At 37.9% G+C, this 25,552-nt stretch overlaps 1 protein-coding gene across 6 annotated transcripts in view; it reads right to left on the minus strand.

Annotated features, from left to right (window-relative positions):
- Nucleotides 1-25,552, minus strand: part of LOC119787675 (ephrin type-B receptor 3-like) — a 66,454-nt gene that overhangs the window by 17,666 nt on the left and 23,236 nt on the right. For all 6 annotated transcript variants that reach the window (XM_038291659.1, XM_038291655.1, XM_038291660.1 and 3 more), the window contains exons 2-8: nucleotides 17,740-17,804; nucleotides 10,773-11,445; nucleotides 6,076-6,231; nucleotides 4,537-4,872; nucleotides 2,582-2,706; nucleotides 1,638-1,800; nucleotides 1,217-1,325 (exon numbers count right to left, since the gene is read on the minus strand). In XM_038291659.1, coding sequence (XP_038147587.1) covers nucleotides 1,217-1,325; nucleotides 1,638-1,800; nucleotides 2,582-2,706; nucleotides 4,537-4,872; nucleotides 6,076-6,231; nucleotides 10,773-11,445; nucleotides 17,740-17,804 — 1,627 coding nt within the window. The remainder of the gene's footprint in view (nucleotides 1-1,216; nucleotides 1,326-1,637; nucleotides 1,801-2,581; nucleotides 2,707-4,536; nucleotides 4,873-6,075; nucleotides 6,232-10,772; nucleotides 11,446-17,739; nucleotides 17,805-25,552) is intronic.

Genomic DNA, 25,552 nt, shown 5'->3' on the forward strand with positions numbered 1-25,552 from the left:
ATTACAATGGAATAGCTAATAGGAGCTGTTATATGATTCACACCAAAATGAGAAGCTTAGACTAAGAAAATGGAAACAGTAAGATGAGCTGTCTTAGCTTACTCACACTACAGGATATAACATTGTTCCTCCCTACAAGACTTTATTCATCTTGTTTCGACACGAACTCAGACTCCTAAAGTTATTCTTTTTTATTGTCTGTTATTTTTCTCACACATATAGTTTTCAGTTTGTCTAACCTCATCTTCTAGCATAGTTCCCATTTGGATTGCAAGAGGGGGTGGCTACAGATAGGGAAATGGGTTGTTGAAATTACATGTTAATGTGCTTCCTTTGTTGTCTAACCAGTAATCGGGGCAAAAAAATCCCCAATGGTGATTTGCATCTCATTTTAATTTCTAATTTCATTCTATTATATGCAAGCGCTACGTGTTCTGTATTATTGCTGTTCTCCTTCTTCTTCAGGGCCAGTCAGAGCTGTGGCTAAGCAAAGACCCTGAGAGAGACACAATGTAGCAGCGTTAAAATAGAAGAGAGCTAAGGCAAAACGAAACAGAGAAGGGAGGGTGGGATCAGTGAGATTATTATTCAGTCTAGCATGACCAATGCCCACGCTTGTCAGCCGCTGCCTCAACTGGCTTCTGGAGTGAGCTCGGTGGGGGCCAGTCAGCAATGGGTGCCACTCGTTCTCCTGTATGCATTCATTCATTCAGTGTTGCATTTGCTTCTTGAAAAAAATGGCTTTTATGTGGTTAAATCAGTGCGCTTAGATCATGCTGATGCAAAACCAAAATTACTGAAAGGTGTGAACAGTCCTTCACATTTTAGCAGTCAGTTCAGCTAAATTGACAGGGGGATTCTTATTGGCAGGCTTTCTCACAGTTGATTTTGAATGCTCAGCTACAAGTGCAGTCCTTGAAGGATTAACAGTTGCTATCACATGCAGCATCCACTGAGAACAGCAGCATTTTGGACAAAGCTGTTTACTATTCAGAGATTCAGAAGGCTAATCTGGCATTCAGCGGCTTCACAGGTGGCCAAGCAATCCACTGAGACCGCTCTGCGGTTGTTTGGAGGACATGCAAACAAAGTTGACATTTGAAGATTTTTTTTGTGTTAAAAATAAATGCACAAATACTACTTCACATTTCAAGAAGTGTTTTGGCCCAGTGTTTATTTATATCCTGCACATCTTACTGTCATGCTATAACTGTACCTGAGGCAGACAATCCCGAGGACCACAACTGCAATGATGAAGACTAAGGCTGCTGTGATGGATCCAACGATGAGTGGCAGCTGCTCCTGCCATGACTTTGGTGGGTCAGCTATAGGCACAGTATAGAGAACTTTGTTAGGCAGATCAAGATAAATATGAAGCTAACATGTAAAGTTAACAAAATTTAGTCATGATGTTTTTTTTAGCCGAATGATCAGAACAATGTCAAGCACTACTACTAAAAATGCTAGATCTCAAATTTATTAATCCCATTCTGTACAAGAATTTGAGATTTCTTTAAAAAAAAAAACAGATAAATATGCTTTTGAAAAGCCACTGTGTGCAAAATTATAACACCAATCTTATTCTTATTCCAATTCTTTAATCTAAATACGTCTCCTCATTCCATAAATTTACATACTTTGCAGATTGGTGCTGAAGTCTGCTGCACTGCTGTAACGCCCATAACCTGCCACTGTTCTGGCTCGGACTTGAACCACGTATGGTGTACCAGCTTTAAGACCTTCAATCCGGGCGTTGCTCCTTTGGGCGGTCATGGTGTGGGCAATAGCCTCACCCTGATCCTGTATCAAAAAAGATGGTGAAAGAAGAAAAATGCATGAAGCATTTAATGTTTCATTACTTTCTTCTATTCTCAAGACTTGAGACTGTAAATCTTTCGTGTAAGCAAATACACAAAAAACTATATATATTAATAGTGTACTGTATGGAAATGAAGTTATAAAATGTTATTAATAAAAACTCCATAGAATACTTCTCAAAAGTAAATTGACTTAAGTAAACATCAGAAGCAAATACACAAAAATGGTTTAATGTAAACATTTTAGGAGCATACAGTAATTTAATATCTGTAAGACCTGAAAACATTTTCATTAGCTATCTCCATAATTCATGAAATTATCTACAATTAAAGAAAACTGATATGCAATGATTTAAGTATGCTGGCAACAGGTAAAAAAAAATGGGTGTAAAGGGTGATGAATAGGCAAAACATATGTAGGTGGTTTCACCTCACTAGGAACAAGGCTTGAACAAGCATTGTTATTTCTTTGCTCCAAAAAATACTGAACATCGGAGTGCAAAATTACAAAGAAATGAGGGCTAAAAAGGTTAAGAACATGTTCAGAACATAGTGAGACGAAATAATTGTGAAAAAATGGGAAAAGGAGATGAAAGAGGTTAGATTATTCTAATAGGAAAAAAATAAGTGACTGGCCTCTCAGCAATGTTTTGCCTATGAAGAGAGACTTTGTCTTCCACATTTACAGAAACAGATGAAAAAGATGCCTCCCTAATCAATGATTTTGCACTGAATTAGAGACATTTAGTAAAATTATTGCTCACCTTTTCATGATACTTAATCTCATAATCCAGAATGATTCCATTGGGTTTTTCTGGAGGAAGCCAGGACAGACTCATGGTGCTTGCTGTGGCTGCCATTAGATGGACTGTTGGGACTGCAGATGGAGCTAAACAGAGTACATGGAGGCTTGGTTTGATTATTGTTTTCTGCTAATTCCTTTTTTCTAATACCAAATATTTTTTATGTGCTCTTCATCTTCACCAGCATATGCTCAACATGTAACATCTAAAACTGTGAGTTAGTGAAACGCTGCTGGCACTAGTTAGCATGCTGAATACATCCCATTTAATTCTTACATTCAATGTATCAGAGTACTGGAGGAAAGAAAGATAGACTGCAAACTGCATACATTTCTTAAACATAGTTCAGCAGGTGCATGTTATAAGTCAGGCTAAATAACACACAAAATACACAGTATGATATTTCACAATCCTCTAGCCAATATCAATTGTTTGATATGCATATGGTGCTGGGAATCTAAAAAACAAAACAAAAAAAAAAACTACTTAATAACAAAAGTCTAACATTGAACAAATGTGGGCTAATTTTCAAGCAGGATTCCAGAAGGAAAGGCACGCTGCCACTCCACCCATTTGAGCTTTCCCTACCTTGTTTTGCATGCGCCTATGAACAATTGTGGACATTTGGGTCCTGGACTTGCTTCCTTCTTTCTCAGTTCAGCCTTTTTCTGTAGCTCTAACTCTGCTATCTCTGTCTACCGCCTTTGTTTCTAAGCTTCCACTATTGATCTCTAGTGGCACCTTTCCTCCAAAATAAACCTGAGGCCTTTTTCCTTTGAGCACACAATCACTCCCACTGTGTTTGTTAACACCTTAGATGAATCAAGTTCACCCTTTCCATACCCTGTGTTTTTATTTTACCCTCTTGTTTTTCAACCAAGGCAATCTTCTGATTATCTCTATTTTTCATCCCTCAAAATACTAGTTTTGCAAGTCTCTTCCTCTCTGCCCAACCCATTTTTTTCTTCTCTTTATGTCTCTCTTTCTCAAGCAGAACACAATACTTCCTAGAAAAGGCCTCTGGCTTCTTTGGTGGAAGGATTAGAGGCCCTCCGCTGGGGGAGCATGTTGCAGTAACCATGGAGGTGGCCCCCGAGGCTTATCACCACCCTTCGTATTTATTTTGGTTCTTAAAAGGGGGATGCACATGCCCGGACAGTCTTGGGACTCCACAAATGGATAATCTTATCAAAGATGATGCTCTCTTGCCCTGTTCTTTTCTTCCACCGCTCTCTCTCTGCACCTTATGCACTATGCATGGACAGTCACCTCTGTCGTCCCACTGCCAGATCCCCTTATAAAACAATGAGTTCTCTCACATGGGGGTCTGGGAGACCTTCAAAACCTACACTAACAAAGGCATTCCGAAAGCCTCTTTTAGGGGTGTGAACACAAGGTTAGAGGTGAGGAGAACAAGGTCATGGATGGAAGAAAAAGGACCAGAGCAATGCATAATCTGTCTTGTTGACTGAGCCTAGCCAGAGCAAATTTAAAGGCTCGGGGAAAGTCTCATTAAAGAAACTGCTTTTAAGAGGTAGTGAGTGAACTCTGGATCTTTAAATTTTATTGAGGTGATTTAAATTACAAGAAGTTTTATGAAGTATTTCTTCAGAAATGTTTCATATATATATATATATATATATATATATATATATATATATATATATATATATATATATATATATATATATATATATATATATATATACACACACACTGCTGAGCTTCTTAGATTTTAAGCAATTTCAGGAAATATTCTGGTAACTTTTGGTGCTCAATCTTTTTTTAATTTTAACAAATATTTAACACAGTCCTGCATGTATAAATGTATCCTATTAAAGGCATGTATTACTTTTAAAAAACTTCAATTCTTCAAGATCAATGTTGATCCCTGCCAACATTGCTTATGTACCCACCAGCCTGATTCGTAGTGATGTTCACAGCAGTAAACTGAGGGGCATAAGGGCTCTTGTTGGACACGCCGTTTACCGCCTGGATCTCAAAGCTGTACTGTGTGTGGGCTTGGAGGTTGCGTACGGTCACACGGCGTTGCGTCAGACCCAGGTGACGTGGCGAAATGTCTACGTTGTCATCGCACCGTGAGCACATTCCTCGCTCAGGAAGGCACTTTTTACAGATGACGTTGTAAAAGATATCCTCACGGCTGCCCATGTCCCGAGGTTCGCTCCATTCTAGCAGGAGCGATGTTTCATTAACACTTGAGATGACACTGCGTGGAGCTGATGGAACAGCTATGAAAGCGAGAAAAAAAGGCATGTATGAGATGAGGAAAAATTTGTTGGGAATGAGATCGAATTGAATCTACATGCACAATAGGTGGCAAAATACTTTCTTGGTGATTGTACAGTAAAATCACAACAACAGATAGTGATATAATATGGTACATAATACATATTTCACTATATACATATACATTCAATAATGCATTCTGCTCTCCTCACAATTTAAGACTTATTCATTTCCCTGGTGCTGTACAAGTACATTTTTCATGCATTAACTAGACTTGTTTTTTTTTTCTATTCCAACTTTCAAGAGACTGTTCTAGCAGTTCTCCAGAATAAAAGAACACGAGTTAAAATCTGAATTGCATGCTTATTTCCACTGTGGCAATGTGTGTCTGTGTGTGTAAAGTGCTGCAGGGAAAGGGTAACACAAACTATTCGCAGAGCCTTGGCAATTCTTATCCAATTAATGGAGCGTTATCTCACACTGCACTGTGGGAGAATCAGACCCCCGCCTCTCAGCAGTGGGAAAAAAAGCATCTTCTCTCTTTACTATTTCATTGAATTTCATCCTAAATTTGCATATATGTGTTTAATGAAGAGACAGCTACGGGAAAAATGCTCTACTTTGTGTATGTCAAGGGCCAGCAACACAGATAACCCTGAAATTTTAAGCAGTTGGGAGGGGTAGTGCTAAGATGATAAAGTTCTGATAATGTTGGCTAAGTAAGCAGCCTCGTTAAGTATTTTCGGAAAATAGTAGGAATGTTGTCCCCAGTGCTTTTATGAGCCACTGAAAGCACAATTCAAAATGAAAACCTGGGTAAATATTTATACATGCTGGAAATTTGTTGCATGATCAGAACTAGGGGTGCAATCAACAATTATCTTGCTAATTGATATTTCTGTCATTTGTTTCTTCGATTAATGAATCAATTTTCAGCTAGCCAAAGGTGCTTTAAAGATTTTTGAATTGAAACCAGGTGTGTCTAAATCTTGAGTAGATCTGGACAGAAAATATTCAACGACAATAAACTTTTTAATCTTAATTGAAAAATATATTTATAGACATGTTTGGCATAACTACTGCTGTTGAAAATTAGTTGATGATAATTTCAATTATCAATTAATAACAGTTAATCAGATTAATTTTTTTAGCCCTAATCAGAACCTTCTTCTGTATCTGTAATATTGAAAGAAGGCTTTACTCACTGGTGCATGGGGAGTCTGGAGTATCTGTGTCAGAGCGATAATAACCATTTCGACAGGAACAAATGCTGGCAGCTCCAGAGGTGGCTCGACTATTGGCTGGGCAGGGAAAACAGGGACCATCCCCTTGTTTGGACTTGAAGGATCCGGGACTGCAAGCTGACAGTAACAGATAAGAACATAGATAAGATGAGAAGAGTGCATAACAATACACAAAGTTTCATTCTGTTGCTTTTATATGTTTAAATGTTCAAATAAAGTTAGATGATGTTGAATCCTCACAGTGGTGTGCAACTCAAATCTTTTATAAAATCAAATGTATTAATATATAATTTCCTTTTCTCTCTTTCTTTAGATCTGTGGTTACTTTAAACAGTCAATAAATTAACACAACTAACTTAAACTGCTTAACATACTTGTACTCATACTCTTTATACTTATTGTATTTGCTGTAACTAATTCTTGAAATGTATGAGCGAATCTCTGAAAACCACAGAACATCCTTTGCATTTGAAAAAAAAAACACTTCCATTGTAAGACCCTCAAATGGCCCTCTGTCTTCTTAGAGCATTATTTTGGGCACGACCCATCACCCAACACAATGGCCACACACTTACTGTATGGAAGCTCTGAGATCCAACACTTAAAGTCAAGGAAATTCTTAGCGGTTCTACATTCCCCAGGATTGCATTTCAAGGATTGGTAAAATCTTGCTAACTGTTCTCACTGTGCAGAGTCTTGCTGCAGAGTATCCTAAGCAGTGTTTTTTTTAAAGTGAGCGCTGCTCTGTTTTCTTCAAACCTTGTGGATATCCCCTCAATATAACTGAATAACAGGAAATGACTTTACCACAATTCTCATTGACTACAACCAGGTAAAAAAAAAGAGCGAATTAGATGAAGCCCTCAAAAGGAAAAAAAAAAGCAAATGGCCAGGCGTGATATTGTACCCGGTTTGCTACATAGTTTAAGATCTAAAATAGTGAACTTATAAGAAATATGCATAAATACTCCACTTAAGTCCTAAGTCTATTTGTGGCTTTGCAAGTCGAGTCTAAAGTAATTCAATTCATGACTCAAGTCTGAATCCAAGTTATAACATCCAAGTCCAGATCTCTGTAAAATTGTGCCAAGTAGAGAGTTTCCTTCAGAGCATCTCCAAAACTCAGGTCTTTTTGGGTTTTGTTTGCCTGCAACTGTCATTGCTTATCAAAAAAGATCCAATACATTCTACAAATTGACAAAGCATCAAGTATTGGTTTAAGAAAAAGTAGCATCAGGTATTAACTTGGGCTTCAGATTCCCCAATCTTCAATCTCACAAAGCACTTGTGGGATGTGCCAAACAGGCGAAACAAATCCTTGACAGCAACTTTATATAAGCCTGGACTTAATCAATTAGATAGTCTAAGTAATTATATGGGGGAAAAAAAAGCTTCTGTTTGAACGTTTACAATGTTGCTGATAAGTAATAGACATGAATAATAACCATGAGAGCAGCAGCACTGCAATCCAGAACCTATGGGAGACTCGATATCTTTGTAAGACTGACTGTTCAATAGATAAATGAGCTTGCCACCATGCGCAATCAAAACAGACAGAGGCAGGTAAAGCAGACAAAGTTTACTAAGGCCCGTTCATTAGCTGACCCACCATGTGTGCTTATTGGTCAAGGACAGGCCTCAACGTTTGTCCTTCTGGACGATAATTAGCGTTTAGCTTCTTTAGTGAACATAAAGAAAGGAAAGCCTGGACTTCATGTGAACCATAGACTACCACGGTTAGCAGACTGCTCCTGTTGTTCTCATGCTGATAAAGCTTCAGTATAAGCTCTAACCACCAGTTGGCTGCTCTGTGTACACTAGCACTAAGTGTATTTGTTCTTCCAGCATTAATCAGAGTCATCCACATTGCAGGCTACCAGGAAATACTGCTTGATAAACAAAAAAAAAAAGCTCTCTAGTTACAACAGGTTGTAGAACAACCTCTTCGATTAGTATCATGACCTCTGTAAGCTCATGTATGTTCAGCTGGCAAAAAGTTAACCATGAAAAAATATCTTAACTATCATTGGATAAAATATTAGTTCTTGAACACAGTTGGCCTGACCATAGTGCATTTCCATTTAAAATGGTGATTTTTTTCTGTGTCATGAAAAAGGTTAAAAGTGCTGATCAATCACTTCCAGTGAGTAAAGGGGTCATCCTCTTCCTTTCATCCATTTTCCCTTAGAGGAACCATTAAAAAATGAAGCAGAGAGACAGACAAGAAGTACAGAAAAAGGAGGGGGTTGGAGGCATAAAAATGCTAATCCTTTAACACCCCACCACCACGACCACCTCCACCACACACACCCTCACACACACAGCCTTTTTGCAATCCCCTGTGTCTTATCCTCTCATGCAGAACATAGAGCTTAAAGAACTGATTAGCATGTATGCTGAAATTGGAAAGTGTGAGGCATGAAGAAAGTGAAGAATATTGGGGGATGAAAAATGTGCTGCAAAAAAAGGTTCATCGATTAATATTAATGCTGACATCTCAACTGTATCTCTGGTGGCTTATTAATGAGAGCAACGGCCTTCAAATTAGGAGGGAATGGGTGAGGTAGGTACGTGCAAAGGGAGAAGGATTCACCATATGTTGGAGCAAGGACAGAAAAACTTACAAGGTAAGATGCACGGTAAAAAGTTGATAGCTTTAATAAGTGTTAAGTCACATCGTGCAATCAGCCTTAGTAGGCATAACGCTGCCTGCCTTTGGCCCTCTTATTCACGATTTTCCTGCTCTGTCCATTTGACCTACACACTCTCAGCCCAATGTTACGCCCTATGGCCATCACTACACACAAACAGTTTCCATTTATCCTTCATTCTTCTCCTGCTGTCACCTGCTCTCAGACGAGACCATGTTGTTAAAGTTCACCTCTACCTCAACCTCTTTTTGAACATGTCATGTTTTCCACTCAACCAGAAACCCTAAGCATCTCAGCCTTCACAAACAGACAGCATCAGCTGCATTACCATTTTGTCAGCGCCCAGCTGCAAATCAAACCAGAGGTCAGAGAAGTGAAATGCCTCCAGCTGACAATGTGATGTGTTCCATTGTTGCTTAGTTTTGATCTGCTGACCTCTCAACAATCATCTACACACAGCCATTGATGTCTATAAGCCATATTTAGTACACCCCAAATTTCTCTATTTTGCTTAGCCACCATTGTTTTCTAGCACTGCCTTAAATCTCTTTGACAAGGAGGTCACAAGAACTTTGTCAGCTGCCCCTGGGATTCTCTTCAGCTTCTTACCAACAACATTAAATTCAATTCAAAAGTCATTTATCAATCAAAAAAGGAAATTACATGCAAGTGTTACTCATATCGTAGGAGCCTTCATATCCGTGGAGCTGGAGAATGCAAAATGACCTTGTGCATCTCTACCTTCTGTTTCAGAATGCCCCACAGATGCTCAATGGGGTTTAGATCTGGAGACACGCTTCATCAGTCCAGCACCTTTACCCTTTGTTTTTTTAGCAAAGCATGTTCATGTCTGAGGTGTGTTAGAGATTGTTATCATGTTGGAATACCACCCAGCAGCCCAGTTTTCTGTTGCTTCATGGTTCCTTCAATGGACTCCTCAGTGGGGTGCACCAATGCAGCCCAACACGATGACCCTCCTGTGACAATGCTTGACTTATTCTCATTTGCCCATTTTCCACTAGTCCCCACTGAGCATTACTTGCTATTCGGGCTTTTAAAATTAATAAAGGTTATTTGATCAAAATCCAATCGTGCCAAGTTGGCTGAAAACATGATGTCAAAGGATTGTTGGTTACTGATTTTTTGCAGGGGATGGCATCACTTGTTACAGTATTCAATTGAAAATAACAAAATATCTTTACACTTTAAAATATCAGAAAGACTTTTTATGGCAGTTTTTATTGTTTTAGTTGTGTGCATGATCGCTATAGTAAGGTGACCTTAGTCAGTGTTAACCTACCCTTTACTTTCGCTGGCAAATCTGTACTTATCCAGAGTACTTCAAATTGCCACACTGAGGCTTTTTTTGGCTCCCCTGTTTCACTCTGAGTCATAAAAAAAGGCATTGTCTATGGCAGATGTTTTTTTTTATTTTACATTACAAATCACATCATATTACTTTATATTTAGTGTCCTTACTCTTTACTATACGCCCACATTGAGATGTTGCTCAACGGCAAATCAAAACAAACAAAACTGTGTAGAATAAAGAGGCAAATCAAGTAGATGTAAAAGGAGAGGAGAAGCCCGAAAAATAGAGCCAGTCTTCTTAATTTTCTTTTTCTGGCTTTTTTAGTCACTTGCTCATATACAGATGGTAGACTTATAGCAGAATTGCAGAAAGGTAACTTTATTCATTCAAAAAAATATAATCCTTATGTGAAACAAATACTTACTAAAATATCCGTCTACAAATGGGATGCTCATTTAAAAATAATACCTTACCCAGAACTTTGACTAGATGGCATTTAGAATTGAAAACGGTAAGACCACTTCAAAGGGTAAAAAAATCCCTGACTTTAAAGAAACTTGAACCATGTCTACAACGATGAAGAAAATGAATCCTCATAATTGGCATAAAACAAAGAAAGAATGTAATCCATTTCCACTAATAGTTGATAACTTAATCCTTGACTAACACAATGTCTCTGAAGTGAAAACACTTACCTTGACACTGGGTTTCCTTCATGGCTGGTTCAAAACCAGCTGCACATGTGCATGCTCCAACAGGCACCATCCACTCTCCATCTCCGTTGCAGTAGAGTTTCAACGGCACTGACACCTCCAAAGCATTGGGAACACAAGTTCCTGGAGCAATAACCAAGGAGGTCGCCTCAGCTCCTGTAGCTGTTTCTGGGAAAACTGCGAAGTTGGCGATTGTTGTGGAGCACTTTTTGTAAAATACCCTTACTGAGATGAGGGACATGCAAGCGCCGAGGTCCTGGAAGGCCAGATAAAAACCTGCTTTGGATAGTGGCCCGAAACTTCTGACTTTTGTGTTTACTCGTCCAGTCTCAAGCATTGAGAAGCTCTCATCCGGGGCAATAGTGTCCACTTTCACGTAAGGGTTCTCCATCCAGAAAGGGCTGGTGGCAGTGGCTGAGTCTGAGTCAGACTCATAATAGAAAAGGTTGAAGGTTTCTTTGCAGGAACCTGGTATATTAGGAATGCTGTTGCAGTCACGAACTGTGAATTTCATCTCTACATATACACGTAGTACATCTTTTCGTGGGATGAAGTCACTACGTAGCCAGTTATTCTGGTTGACCTGTTGTACATTGCAGACTTGATACGTCCGGATGGGATTCATAGCATCGTCATAGCCACTCACCTCTTCCCACTGAATAAGAGAGCAGAAAAGAGACATTAACAATTAATTGGGAAGCTGTATATATTTCTTGATATGTCGGGCTTTTAATTAATGTGATGTGACACCATTTAAACATTATTTTCATTAAACTTTTACGAGGTACACTAATTGATATTGCATAGAAAGAAAAATATAAAACAGAGCTTGTAGCAGGGATATTTTGGTCATGTTTTCATTTTCCATCACTTCTTTTCATCATAATGTGTTTCATTTCTGTTTAGAGTGGTAAAAAGCCAGGGACAAGAATGGCAAATTTATCACAATTACACCAACCTGTCACCTCCTTGCCACCGAAGCACGGTGCATGTTTACCTCATATCTGTTTGGAAGTAGCAGGCACATTGTTTCACAAACTATTAGGCTTCTATTAATTTAGCAATGACTGCAACGTCCTCTAATACCAATTGAAAAAGTCATTACTTAACCTTCATGTTTTTTTGTTTTTTTTGTTTGACCAACCTTTGCAACTTTTAGTACTACTGTGGTACCCATGGGAGGTTATACACAAGATAAATTAAATTACATTTTTAAGCGTTGATTAATGACTGTAGCGAATTTCTGAAAGCAAACACTATGATAATCAACTGTAAAATTTACAAGTTCTGATTTATTTTTCCAATATTGGAGGAAGCCAACACAGGTGAGTGGTTTTACTTCAAACATCAATTCTTGTGCAGATAATCTATCTGCTTGTCTTTATATGTTTGACTGCTTAGGGCAATGCTGCCCTCGATCTGTCTATTACCCAAATAATAGTCTTAATTTTCTTAACCCACCCTCAGCCTAGTCTTAAATTTATCCAGTTGGCTTTTATATCTGCAGTAATATTTTCCAAAGTTTAATTGTTCCCCGCAACACTTTAGTTTCCCTGTACTTTAAGGTGTTGTGGAGGATTTTTAAAATACCCGCCCTCTCCACTTAGAAAAAAAATGTGCGTGCAAGAGCATGCACCAGCCCATTTCTCCTTTTGCACGCCCCGTTTAAGATATGCTGTTCTAGCAGCTCATACAAGCTTACTGTGTCCAGTTACAGTGGGGCATATATAGTGGAGTTTATAGCAACCTCAGTTAACTGACCATTCGGACAGAGATGATAACTCCTTTTTGCTTTGTTAGTCACGTAACTCCTCCTCCACCGCGCGGTGCCTTCGCTATCTTTGTTATTAGTCGCCGCTGTCACGTAGCGACAGCCTATGGTGACAGCGGGCCGCTGTGACAGCAAATCCCATAATGCTTTGCGAGGAGAGCTCTCTGCGCAAATCATTCTGGGATATATCTGCCTCTTCTGAGGCCTTTCTTTTCTTCTCATACACTTCGTAGACACTTTTTCTCTTACGACCCTCGGCCATTTTCAAAGAACTTCAGTGACTGTCTGAATCTGTAGCTCACAACAAATATACGCCTGATAGTGCACATGCGCAATAAAAGATAGGTAACATGATGAGCACGTAGAACCGCATCATGTAAACATATTGCAAGAATGATTGATTATTAGTAGGACCATTTATTTAGATGATCCACCCGGAAATAAAAGATCGTCTATACCTTTAAACAACTTCAAACTTGTAAACAGAGACTATTTTGTTGCTCAGAGCCTAATGTTTCTGTTTGAGATTTGAGTGTCTTAATTAGGGGTGCGATATAGATGTGGTGGAGACAGGGTTATTCATCCTGGACTCTGGTGGCCAAGAGTCAGTGAGGGGGAGAATGGGTGTAGTTGGGTAGTGGCATTAAAACGATGGCTCAAGAAAGAAGAAGCGACCAGAGGGAATCAATAATCACCAGCTGGGTCAATGGGATAGCTAACAGCATGAAGTGTCAATGGGTATTTAGTTCAGAGTAATAAATCACCCTCTACAAAAGAGCAATACAGCCAAGTGTTAGCAGGTACATACAAAAAAATTGGGTGTGTTTGTTTAATGTGCTAAAATGAAACTTTCTGCCTGAGCTTGTTCTGTCTTGATGAATGAAACTGGATGTGATCATTTAGATAGAGGTCCCCAATCACCACACCCCTACCATGATATGCACCAGTGGACAAAAGCTCTAAGTACCCACTTCCCAAGCCTAAATAAATTAGGTTCTGTGAAAAGGCCAACATTTTATGGCATTGATTCTCAGCAAGATAAATAGGCAATCCAGATATGGCCTTTCTGTCCTTTGCAATCAAGGCTTTAAGTTTACTTTCACATTACAATGAACAATACTTGCAGGTCCATGATGCAGCTGGGAAATTAGGTTTTGCAACATTTTGGCAAAGACGAACTGAGGATATTAATGCAATAGTGTTGGACATATAACTGATGGTACTCATTGAAAAAATATTTTGCATCATTCCAAAAACTGAGTTTAGTTATACATTTAGTATTTGTTTGGTGTCCCTAAGCCTGCATGTTAAAGTGAATGTAATGAGAGGAAACTTCAATGAGTATTACCTTATTATAAGCATAACCATATGAAGGTAACTGAAACTTTTTGGGGTTTTTTATTACTTAAATTTATTTTATTATTTAAAATTCCTACTTAATTAAAGTAGTTAAGTACTAGCTTCACAAATAACTTTTCAAGTATTTTTTAATAGTAACTTAATGTAATTTTAATGTATAAAACTTTTGGTACAGCTAAGCTTATGCTGTATTTGCTTACTTTATCTTATCTAATAACTCCTGGCTGATATCCATCTTCTCTACAGTTTATAGTTGTAATAGAGATTCTGCAGGTTAATATAACTTCTCAAACATATCCTGGCAACAACTCAATTCGTCCACAAAGGAAACGATATAGAGCAAATGGTATTTAAGGTGTGCAAGATTAGACTAATCTGCAGTGAAAAATAAAAGATTAATGTTATAATTTACTGTCTTAAGAAATTCAAAAGCAATAAAATCCTTATGTTTTGGGGTTTTGTGTTAGTCCAATATATCAAAAACTGTCTTGTTTATGCCCGAGCCTTACCTTCAAATGTATCTTTTTGATCAAGTATTAATGTTTTTATATCGGCTTCCATAATGATGCAAATCTGTATTCTGACGTTTTTTTCTATTAAAACTGTTTTCATAGACGTATTTTTACAGAAAGCAAATATACACCCTGAATGTGCTCTGTGAAGAAAGCAGTTATATATTTATAATTGATAATCATTTATTACAAGCAGAGAGGAGTGAAGGGATTTACGGTTGTTTTGGTTTTAAGGGCTTAGTGTGGCGAACAGATAATGACAGAGTTCTGCAAGACTGCACACTTTAATGCATTTAGGTTTTTATTGAATAAAGATGCTTTATTATTTGTCTAAATTGGCTCTTTCTTTATATTTATCAGGTGACAATAAATAAATAACAACTAACTTTTACTTATGTAATAGTGGAATAATGAACGTAGGCTTTTCTTTTATTAATTTATTTACTGTCTTTTAAAAGGCAGAATTCCTTCTGCGGATCTCAGGAACGCTTTAATGCCTTCAGTAGGTATGTTCCCTTTTCTAGTCTGCACTTAAACCAGGTTTTTGTAATGCTTTTTCTTTTTTAAATAGGCAACATTATGTTTCATTATTTGAATGGTTTAAAGCAGGGATATTTAAGTTCTGAGTAGGGGATGCTCAGTAGCATCTAGAATGATATGTGTAGCCTTCAAGGGTAATTTGAATTAAGAACCATAAAACCAAATGTTTTGCTTTCATTCTAATTCATTGTAAATAAGATCACAACCCATATAGAAATGTAGACCTGAGTGGACCCATTCATTTAACTTAGTAGTACATTAAATATTTTCAAAGGAGTGGCCCACATTCCAGCTAGTTTGGAGACATACATTCGGAGCTTTGGCCAAACCAACACACAATGCAAAATAACTGTCTGCCTCTCTTGGAGATTTTTTTTTTTTTGATAAAGGGGAGTTTTCTTCTTCACTGTTGCGACATGCATACTTGGTATGAGGGATTGCAGCAAAGCCATCTACACAATAAAAGCAACTGTCCACTGTAACCCCCAAACAAGAAGGGGGGTTTTTTCAAAGTCAATGACTGGATGAAGTCTGCTGGGTCAGATTAGCAATTTAACAAAACTGTCTGTATGATTTCATTTAAATAGGTTTGTAAAGTGCATTACGATTATATGTGTTGTGAATTGGTGCAAAATATACAATAAACTGGATTGAAAACAGAAACAAAATGACTGTAAGGAAAAATACAAACACAGTGAGGTTTATCAAAAAGTGATAAACAGATGAGATGACTAGCGAATGCACATACCAAAAAAGGACACAGACGTAAAAAAATTTGATAAGAAGCATGCACAACATGTTCCTGTAATCAAATTTGTGAAGATGAGGCATGAAACTTCTGTATTTTTCTTTTGGGTTTATTTATGTATTACTTACAACAAATCAAGAGATGTTCAAAATTAGTCTTTTAATTCTAATATCTGAGCTTAAAAATTTGTATTTTATGAATCTGAAGTTCTTCCTTTGAAGTTTCTTCTTGCAATGGAAACATTTATTTATTTATTTTTTTATTATTAAGTCTACACCTGTCTTGCTGCTCAAAATTATCCTTTGGCCATTTTTGTCGACTCTGTCAATGTACCGCTTCATATTATATGTAAAAGGAAAAAATAGTTTTGCCTTGCAAGAATGCAAAAAGCAATCAAAAAATCAAATGTAAAAAAAATATATTTACACAAATACAAATGAACAGTAAGAATGAAAATAGAGCTGATGAATGATTTAAGAAATTCAATAAAAACAGAAAAGATTGAAGGATAGAAATAATCCTGTCTGCTCCAATGTAACCAATCCAAGAAAATGTAATAGAAAAAATGTTAAATTTATTCTGGTTTAACATATGGGGTATCTGGGGTACAAATGCTTGACTCTGTGTGTTTTTCCTTGACAAGAAGTAACTGATGCAATTATGCTGAAAACAACAGGGCTCCCTATATCAAGTCTGCCTGAAAGTGGTGGAAGGATCCCATTTGCATTGTAGCTTAAGAGGCACAGAAAGATGGATGTATGAGTGGGTAAAAAGGGGAAGCAGGGAAAGGTCATGACAGGCCAAGAGGGGGTTTGGCCCCTGATTGTTTACAGCTGAGGTGGCTAATGTGTCTGGCTTCGTCAACTGATAGGAAGCAGAGAGACAAAGGGGGGGAATAAGGATTGTGGGTGGCTTTGAACAGTTTAAAAAGGATCTCACAGCAACTATGTTGGGGTAACAGTTAAAAATATTTAAAAAGGGTGCCCAACTTTGAAAACATAACCCCCAGGTCAAAGGATTACACAAAAGTAGGAGGAGGAGTGTAAGCAAACTTTGAAATAAAGTTGAGAAAGGGTCAATATTCTTTCTGCTCCTTTTAGACCCATTGTAAAATCCACATGGGAAAGCATGTAAAACCATCAGTAACATCTTATATTTGATATCAATTTGGGTGGGAAACTATAATTTCAAACAATGGCTAATTAACAGGCTTTTGCTGAAATACAATCATCAGAATAAGTTGTCTTAAAAGGAAAGGTACATTATGAAGTTGCATGGCAGTGGCCTTCAAGGAATGCAGTTGAATACCCCTGCTATAAAGTATATCCTGATGAATATCAAGATATCTCTATGAGTGATTTTCAGTTGGTATTGTAGACCTTAGCATTTTGCAGCCTGTGAGTCCTGTTAACTGGATGTCCTCTTCATTTCACAAAAATCTGATCTCAAAAATACTTTACTGAAATACTGAAATTAAATGGTAAATGGCATGTACTTATATAGCGCCTTTATTCAAGTTAGGAGACTTGACCAAAGCGCTTTACACTACATTCATTCACCCATTCACGCACACACTCACACACTGATGGTGGCAAGCTACATTGTAGCCACAGCTGCCCTGGGGCTCACTGACAGAATTAAGCTTAATATACTTTGAAAAGACAGCTTATATTACTTATAAGCTGTCTTTTCACTTATATTTATAATGTAGGCGGCCTCTACGTTGATCAACACCCTGCTACTACATCAAGAAATGTCAGCTCATGTTAAACAGAATAAATATAGACACAGATTGTTTTTTATGAGACACACACCTGTGGTGTTCTAAATATCATGAATTTCTTTTAGGTTAAAAAGACCATAAATAGACTAAAAATGCAGGGAGAAAAAGAGTTTTTTTTTTACAACATACATATTCCTTTTAACTACATATATATTATGTGCCTTATTATATAGACCACCATCCCCCACCACCCTCCTACTTCCCTTTTGGGTAGTGAATTAATTATCCAAACTCACCCCACTCTCAGGATGTGCTGTCCAAGCTAACTCTGTAGTGGCCCACTTCGTGTCCATCAGTGTCTCTGTTAATTGGAGGCAGAAAGAAAGCATTTAGGTCAGACAAAGAGGAAAAGAGAAGATCAATAGAACTTTCAATGGTTTTACAATGCCATAAAAATTGTAAGAGTCAGAACCAACAGATAAGAGGCTTTGAACAGGGCCGTTCTTAGATAACTGAATATAACTGAACAGTTGGAAAGATCCTGAGTGACATTTAGTCCAATGAAACAAAAAACAGTACTATGTGTGGTGGTTTGGAAGTGTCTGTATGTATGCATATGTGCCACAAAAGAAGAGAGGGACAGAAAGTGTCTGATCAGCCCAGTGTTGTGTAAATTTTTATTGTGGTTTCTCATATGGCTAATTAGTCTCAATTAGGCGGTTGTTTTAAACAGTGCGGCAAAATTCAAAGAGAAGTTGTTTTTGCTTCCCACAGGGCGCTGACACAGAAACACACTCACACATACAGTGAGTAGCCTGCTGTAAAACTCTGCAAGATATATAACCCAACAGAAGGCTTGAATGGAGCGGTAATAAAGTAAGGAGCCACAAAGAAGGAGATTGTGGGGGAAACAGAGGTCAGAAATCTTCAACCGAATTTCACTTTATGTCAGTAATTAAAGGACTGCCACACTTAAGGTTAAGGTAATGTTTTTATGTCTGTTACTTGGCACATTAAGAAACAAACTAAAAGGAATGAACATAAAATGGTGGACCTCTCCTGCAAATCCCTTCTTTTCCAGCCGACCTTGGACTTTAATTTTTACTGGCAACTGGATTCTAGCTTTGTTAGAGAAGGGAAGGGAGACAATAAATGTAGAATCTTTTACTACCTGACGCTCTAGGCGCAGTGTGCAGCCACAGTTATTATCTCAACCACCATGCTGTTCTACATGATGGTAAAAGATGATGAAACACTATGGAAAAAAGGGAGATTGTGCTGTATCTGTACATAAAAGGAAGTGTAAGCTTCATTTCACTTATGATGTTTAAAGGAAAACCCTGAATAAAGTTACTTCAGCAGCTATCTTTCTTGATCTATTTTTTTCTTTAAAATTGTATTTCACTTGGTAAGATAAAGGGAAATTAACATATACCGTTTTTATGACTGAGATGCCAGGTAAACAGAACAGGACGAGTTTACAAGTAACTGATGAGTCAGGCGCACATAGACGGGATTTGTTTTTTATAAATAGCTCACCAGTCTTGATAGAAACAATCTTTTGTGTGGAAGTTGATACTATGGGAAGAACACAAGCCTATTTTTACAACCAGTGAGGTTTTCAAAAATGTTAAATTTTTAGAAACCACATTATCAGAAGAGAGAGGTGATCATACAGGAAGGACAAACGTATTAAAGCAAATACATTTCTTCTTTTGAACTTTTAGAAGACATATATCATGACAGCCTTTCTGATATGCATCTTACACTGATGAAAAACTTTTCCTTATGTTGAAGAATGTTCCAGCTAAAGTTACACATCCTTGACATCAATCTCTTATGATACTGACTTGTTGCCCTTAAGGAAAATGGATCGTGGGCTTCCCTGTGAACCAGTCCAGGCAGTAAAAGTTGTCAGTCAAAGAAATGTTTGAAGGAGTGAAAAAAGCTTCTCTTTAAATGGTATTTGGACTGAATGTATATGATGCTTTTCTAGTCATACCAACTTCTAAAGCCATGTTGACCCAATCTAACAACAAAAGCACACACATTCATATGACACACAAATTATGGGAGGCATTTAAGTGTCTTGTCCGAGGGCAATTTAACATATGCAAGGAGCAAGATGGGATTAAACTAGAAACCTGCTCTTAAAATTAGTCAATAGCAATAGTCAACCAATTAAATCACATGATAAAATGCATCTCCTGTGGCCCTTTGTCTAAATTACAGTTTACCTGTGTCTGTCTTTCAGAAAGTGTCAGCATATATACCAGCAAAACTTCCCCTGAGTCATATTGTGACACGCTGTGATTTGGCGGTTATTACTGAAGGATAAACAGGTAGACAAGCTGGTGTGGTGAAAATGATATACTCCTTTTATCTGGTCTTTATAGTTACAATGAGGGCATATGTATGCAACACTGGATGGTGTTGGAGCTGACTTTGCAGAAAAAAAATGACAACACAGGGAAACACATTGGCTGACTGGTTTGCAATGCTGTGGATGAGAATGAAAGAACAAAACCTGAGTGGCAGCAAGGCAGATATGCAAAGCAAACACATAAACTGCCCTGACCTGTGGTCTGGGCAGTAGATCATTCGGGATTGCAGGTGTTTTCTATAACCCCTCCTTTTTTAGTGCATGGGTATTGTTTCACCATACTGGGACTGAGTGTGCATGGATGGATGCTTTTTTGTGTGTCTGTGTCAGAGGGCAATTATGTGTGTGTCTATTGGGAGCAAAGCCCTGCATTGTGGTCAAAGTGGAGCATCAATCCTGAGTCAATGGGCCAAAGTGTAAGCACAGGATGACCCCCATCTAACCTGGCTGACCCTCACGACCCACCCCTCTCTGTACACACACAAGTGCATTTCTAGTCTATTTAGTAGGCTGCACAGATTAAGCTTGTTGGTTCCTTATAGAATATTCGACAATATATGTGTATTTATACATCTGCAAAAAGCAGGTTATTCACAACATAACGAAAAGAAAAAAATAAAATACTAAAAGCTCATGAACAAAAGAGTTTTGAGTGCATAACTGAAAGAAATATTCTATATAGATGATACAGCACAGGGAATCAAAGCACGATTAAAGAAATACAGTGCATTTCAATGTACATAATACTCAAGAAGCTCAAAAAAAAAGAAGTGGAAAGTTGCCCAGTGGGCCTGGACAAGAAGAAAGAAATAGACTGAAAGAGAACCAGAAGGGCAACTTGGAGGAGAAAAAAAAGCTTGGTGAAACAAATAAGAAAAATAACTTCTTCAAAACAAGAAAATTATTTAAAACTTTTTAATGTTCATGATTGGATTTCAGGAATGATTGTTAGTCTGATTCTGAGCAATGGCGCAAAGGCAGTGAATCGAATGAATGGACATGTAAACCTGCCAATAGAAACTAAACAAGGGACAAGAGTAAACAGGCCCTTTTAAATCTAGAATTTCACCACCTTTCACAGTCTTAGTGGATTTTTCACAATAATGCATTCAGGGCTTTGGAGTCAACCCACAAGTGTTAACAGTAGTGACTACCTCACTTGGTGACTGCAACAAGCTGTCTGTGAGATTTAAGAGAAAATCCCATCTGGACTGCAACGGATGGCACTGTGCACTATGTATATATTTCTGTTAATATACAACTCAACCAGACTTAGACTTGGACTACCAAAAATAGTCTTCCACTTGTTCCTTTTGCAGCAGTTATACTTTGAAACTGAACTGAAATAATAAGCTGTTACATGCCAAGCTTTTTTTCCATTTAAATTTGGTGATCTCTGACACTAATTTTATGTATAGTGCAATAAATGAACTCTGCTGGGTCAAACTCCAAGCCTCTTCAGCTGTCCTAGCTTGAGTTTTGATAGCTCACATGTGTGAGGTATATAGCCAGCTCTGTGTTGTGATTTATGAATGCCAAAGGCATATCAGAGAGGGGCTTGTTTTTGCAGGTTCATGACAGGACTGCTTTATGAAAGAGGTTATGAGGGTGTTGTGGGAAATATCCCTCAAAACTAGTCAAATGATCTAGTTCATTTTTACTCTAAAAATGTTATAATACTAAAAGGGGGCAAATACATATTCTGCTCAGCCATTCACTAAACCATTAGGCCTGTATGGCATAGTTTTTACTATATGGATGTGTCCAACAATGTATGTAAGAGATTCAACAGACTGGAAGACTTATGTCACCAGAACTGTACATGAATACAGTGATAAGAAAACTCTCAGCCCAATCGTGGGTTGAGAAAATACAACAATTATGCTTGTTGTTTGAAGAACACAATAAGTCAGATTAGTGGTTTTCTATCTTTGAAAAAAAAAAAATCCCCTGAGAATAGCTTTAGCATCCAGATGAGGAACTGCTTTAATATTTTTCTTTGCCCGTTTTTTTCCCCTTTTTAAGGCATATTTCATAATTGGTAAGGTTTACCAGTCGATATATTACCGTTTTCTATAACAAAAGCATATCTGCTTTAGCACACTCAAACCAATGTCTTTGCGGAGACTAGGAGGTAAGTGGAGATTTCTACTCCTTGTATTCTACTTCTCTTTAATTTGCTCCTATTTTTTTGCAAATCGCTCACATCGTCGCTCATGTTTTCTATCAGCACATTGATGGATGTGACAAGCAGTGTATTGGGGAGTGCTTTTCAACCACCCACTGCTTACCAAGACTATTTAATTAGCAACTTACTGTTTGTGAAACCTAAGGACTGCTGTAGTAAAGTGTTATTTTTATAATAGAGGTCAAATGCACCTGGGATTACTTTAACAATAGGGGTGGGGGGGTAAAGACATTTGTTTTCTCAGCATGCTGTGACTGGTGCCTGTGTGAGAAAAATCGTAGTTGTACAAACAGGCTTGGGGAGATCATATACAAGCAAACAGCTCCTTACACGCACATACACACAAACATACACACACATGCATGCAAAAACACCAACCCCTACAGACTAATCCCATAATGACAGGCCAGGCCTAATAACAGAGGAGGGCACTGAAGCATTCGTCCCTACGGCCGCGTCCAACTCACAGGCACGCACATACACACGAACACACACAGCTAGTTACCAGCGCCTTCAAATATTTCTTTGTTCCAACAAGCAGACTTCTTAAAAGGAAGAAAAAGAAACAGAAGGGCCAAAGGAGGAAAGGAAAAGAAGAGCTATTATTGAGAGACCGGAATGTAAAGACTTTTTACAAGTCCTCGGGTCTCAAGGAGCAGACAGGTGAGGGGTTAAGCTTGGATCTCAGTTCGGGCTTTTTAGCATGCCAATCCTTGTTAGCGTGCTTCCGTCACGAGACAATTTAAAGACACCTTATGCCTCGACAACTTGGAAGGGGTAGTGAAATGTTTTGAAACCTGGAAAACTTCTAATATGGTCATTATTAACTGATGTAACCTGGATGCAAAAATTGTCAATGAAAAATATACAATGCAATAGGGGAAAAAATGCTGAACACTTAAAATGTCTCATCTTTTGAATCTCTTCCATTGAGGCACCCCCTCTCCCCAAGTTAATTATCCTCTCTCCACCTCTTCCCCAACTTCCCATTGTTGTGTTTCTCTACAGTCAAACAGACCAAGCAAATGGCAGCCTGGCAAGGGGTAGCCACTCCATTAAAATACTATGCAGTCTAGTTTCCAAACACTCAACCCTCTGTTTAGCCTCAGAAACAAGGAAATGTGTCAACACTGGGAGCGAGGACCCCACGCTCAACTTATTAGCGCTATTAGCCTGATTGCTTTGTGGACCATCTTTGTTGGCTCCACTTTTGTTACCAGGAGTGAAGTGAAGCTCAGGCGGCAAAAAGAGAAAGACAGACACGGAAGAAAAGAGGGCAGGAGGAGAGATGCTATTCAAATTCAAATTGTCCAAGTAGTCTTTTTGCCTTTGTCCGGGGCCAGAGGGTGATGATTAGGAAAAGTCCCCTCTATTTTAAGGCAAGGCCTCTACTTCAACCCCCCACCAAACACACACAAATACACACACAGATATGCACACGGTAATTGGCGGCTGCAACATGGACAAGCCAAGGAGTTGATTCCTCTGAGGAATTTCTAGGCAGACTTGCCTCCCATGACAATCCCTCCACATGCACACACACACAGATGGGGGCACACACTTCTTTAGGCTACCACTCACTGTCCATCATCTAACAATGGCTGTCAAACAAGACACTCATCCTCCATGTGTGTCTGTGTGCTAACAGTGTAACACCACAGATAATGGTAAATTAAGTTCCCATTCGATCAATCTTATTTGCCCTCACTTTCCTTAATAAACAAAGTTTTGATTAAATGTGTTTTTTGTCCTTTTTAATTTTTCACTGCTGTATTATATTTCTCAGATTTGCTTAGATCTCTGCCAGAAGGTACCAAAACGAAGTGTTTTTTTCCACAGATTTTGTTTTAGATGTTTGTTTTTTTTATAGTCCGGCTTTGTCCATCATGTCTCAAAAGGCAATTTCTAACAAAACTCTCACCCAGCGACTTTGCAACTCAGGGATAAATAAACACAATCAGTTTATTTTTGTTTTTCTTGTCTGCTGGAGCTCAAGCTGGACAGCGAAGATCAAAGTGAAGCGGTGTCAATGTAGGAAGAAAAGCATTGTTCACAGGAAGGACACAAGCTATGTAATATAGTATTTCCCTGTGTATATATATTCATGTGCATCTGGTTACAGCTTCTTTCAAAGGAAGTTCTTTCAATTCACTAGCTGTTGTTGGAAAAGACCTCTTTGTTTGTGTGTCCATATTTTCTTCTTTTTTTCTTTTCTCTTAGTCATTCTTTATCATCCTCTCATCTCTTTCTTTCTCTTTACAACCACCCTACCATCCCTTCCACCCTCCTAATTACAACCCACAGAGGATCTGACAAACAGGTAGCCCTGAGGGCAGCTGTCTAAAGAACCAGGTGCGCGTCTGTGTGAGCGAACATATGTGTGTCAGCATGTGTGCTTGCATCTGTCCATTGATCAACAGAGGTATCTTTTGTTTTTATTTTTCTCCTTTCTCATGAGTGTGAGGGAGAAAAAAACTGAAGTTTGAAAGAAATATAAAAAATTTAAGAATCTCAATGTTTTAAAAGAGGGGGGAAAAAAATCATAAATTTTCTTACAATTGTTTTAACTTTTTAATACCACAACTGGGATTTGGAAGCATACTTTTCATAAAAAAAAAAAAAAAAATTGGCTGGAGTATAACTTTTGATCGGTAAATTCTAAGCCAATAGTTGCCTTATAACTAATATATAATCACATTGCTCTAAAATTTATATCTCGTTGTTTTGGGGGAAAGAAAATCAGCATTAACACTCTTAGAATGAACATGCTGTAAAACCTATGCTGCATAAACAGCTGCCTATAAGGCTGACCTTATCTACATTAAGTTTTAAGAGAAAAGGATGCTCCATATGGATAGGGACTCTTCCAATTAAAAAAAAAAAAGTTAATTCGTTCCCCTTTTATCTTACATTTCAAGTTCAGTGGCATCAAAATCAAGGACAGGTGAGAAAAGAAAATATACATTTTGCTCTAATAATGTCATAGCGCTTTTTACACAGGTATATACAGCCTTTTAGTTTTGGATGTCAATGGCACAATTAAACACTGCATGTCTTTAAAATTAAAAACTCTGACAATGTTTTACGTAATCGTACTAGAAAGTCTAAAGACAAAAAAAGTGTAAATGTATACAATTATAAGGCAGAAGGGTTAGAGATAAAAAAGACACTTTTTAATTCCAGGTGTTTGCTGACAAAAAAAATCCAGATTTATTGGATTCCTCATAACTAATGTTTTCAAATTGTATGCTACATTTTCCATAAATATTCTTTTTCTTCCTTAGTTATACTCAGGCTTTATCAAAAAGCATGTCTGTATAAATACATATGTTTTCTGGTGTGTTTAGAGGGGTCCATAAATTATAAGCAGAAAGTTACAAATATCAGGACCAATCAAAAAACAGGCAGCCTGCAACATAGTGTTTAACTTCACTCTTTTTAATAATTGTCTATGAAAAAGATAAAGAGCTTGCTGCTTTTCAAAGGAGGACGATTTTTTGACTGCTACAATATAAAAAAAACCTTTTTATTTTCAGTG

The sequence above is a fragment of the Cyprinodon tularosa genome, unplaced genomic scaffold (assembly GCF_016077235.1).
Source record: "Cyprinodon tularosa strain WSP-4 unplaced genomic scaffold, ASM1607723v1 ctg30, whole genome shotgun sequence".
Taxonomy (NCBI): Eukaryota; Metazoa; Chordata; class Actinopteri; order Cyprinodontiformes; family Cyprinodontidae; genus Cyprinodon; species Cyprinodon tularosa.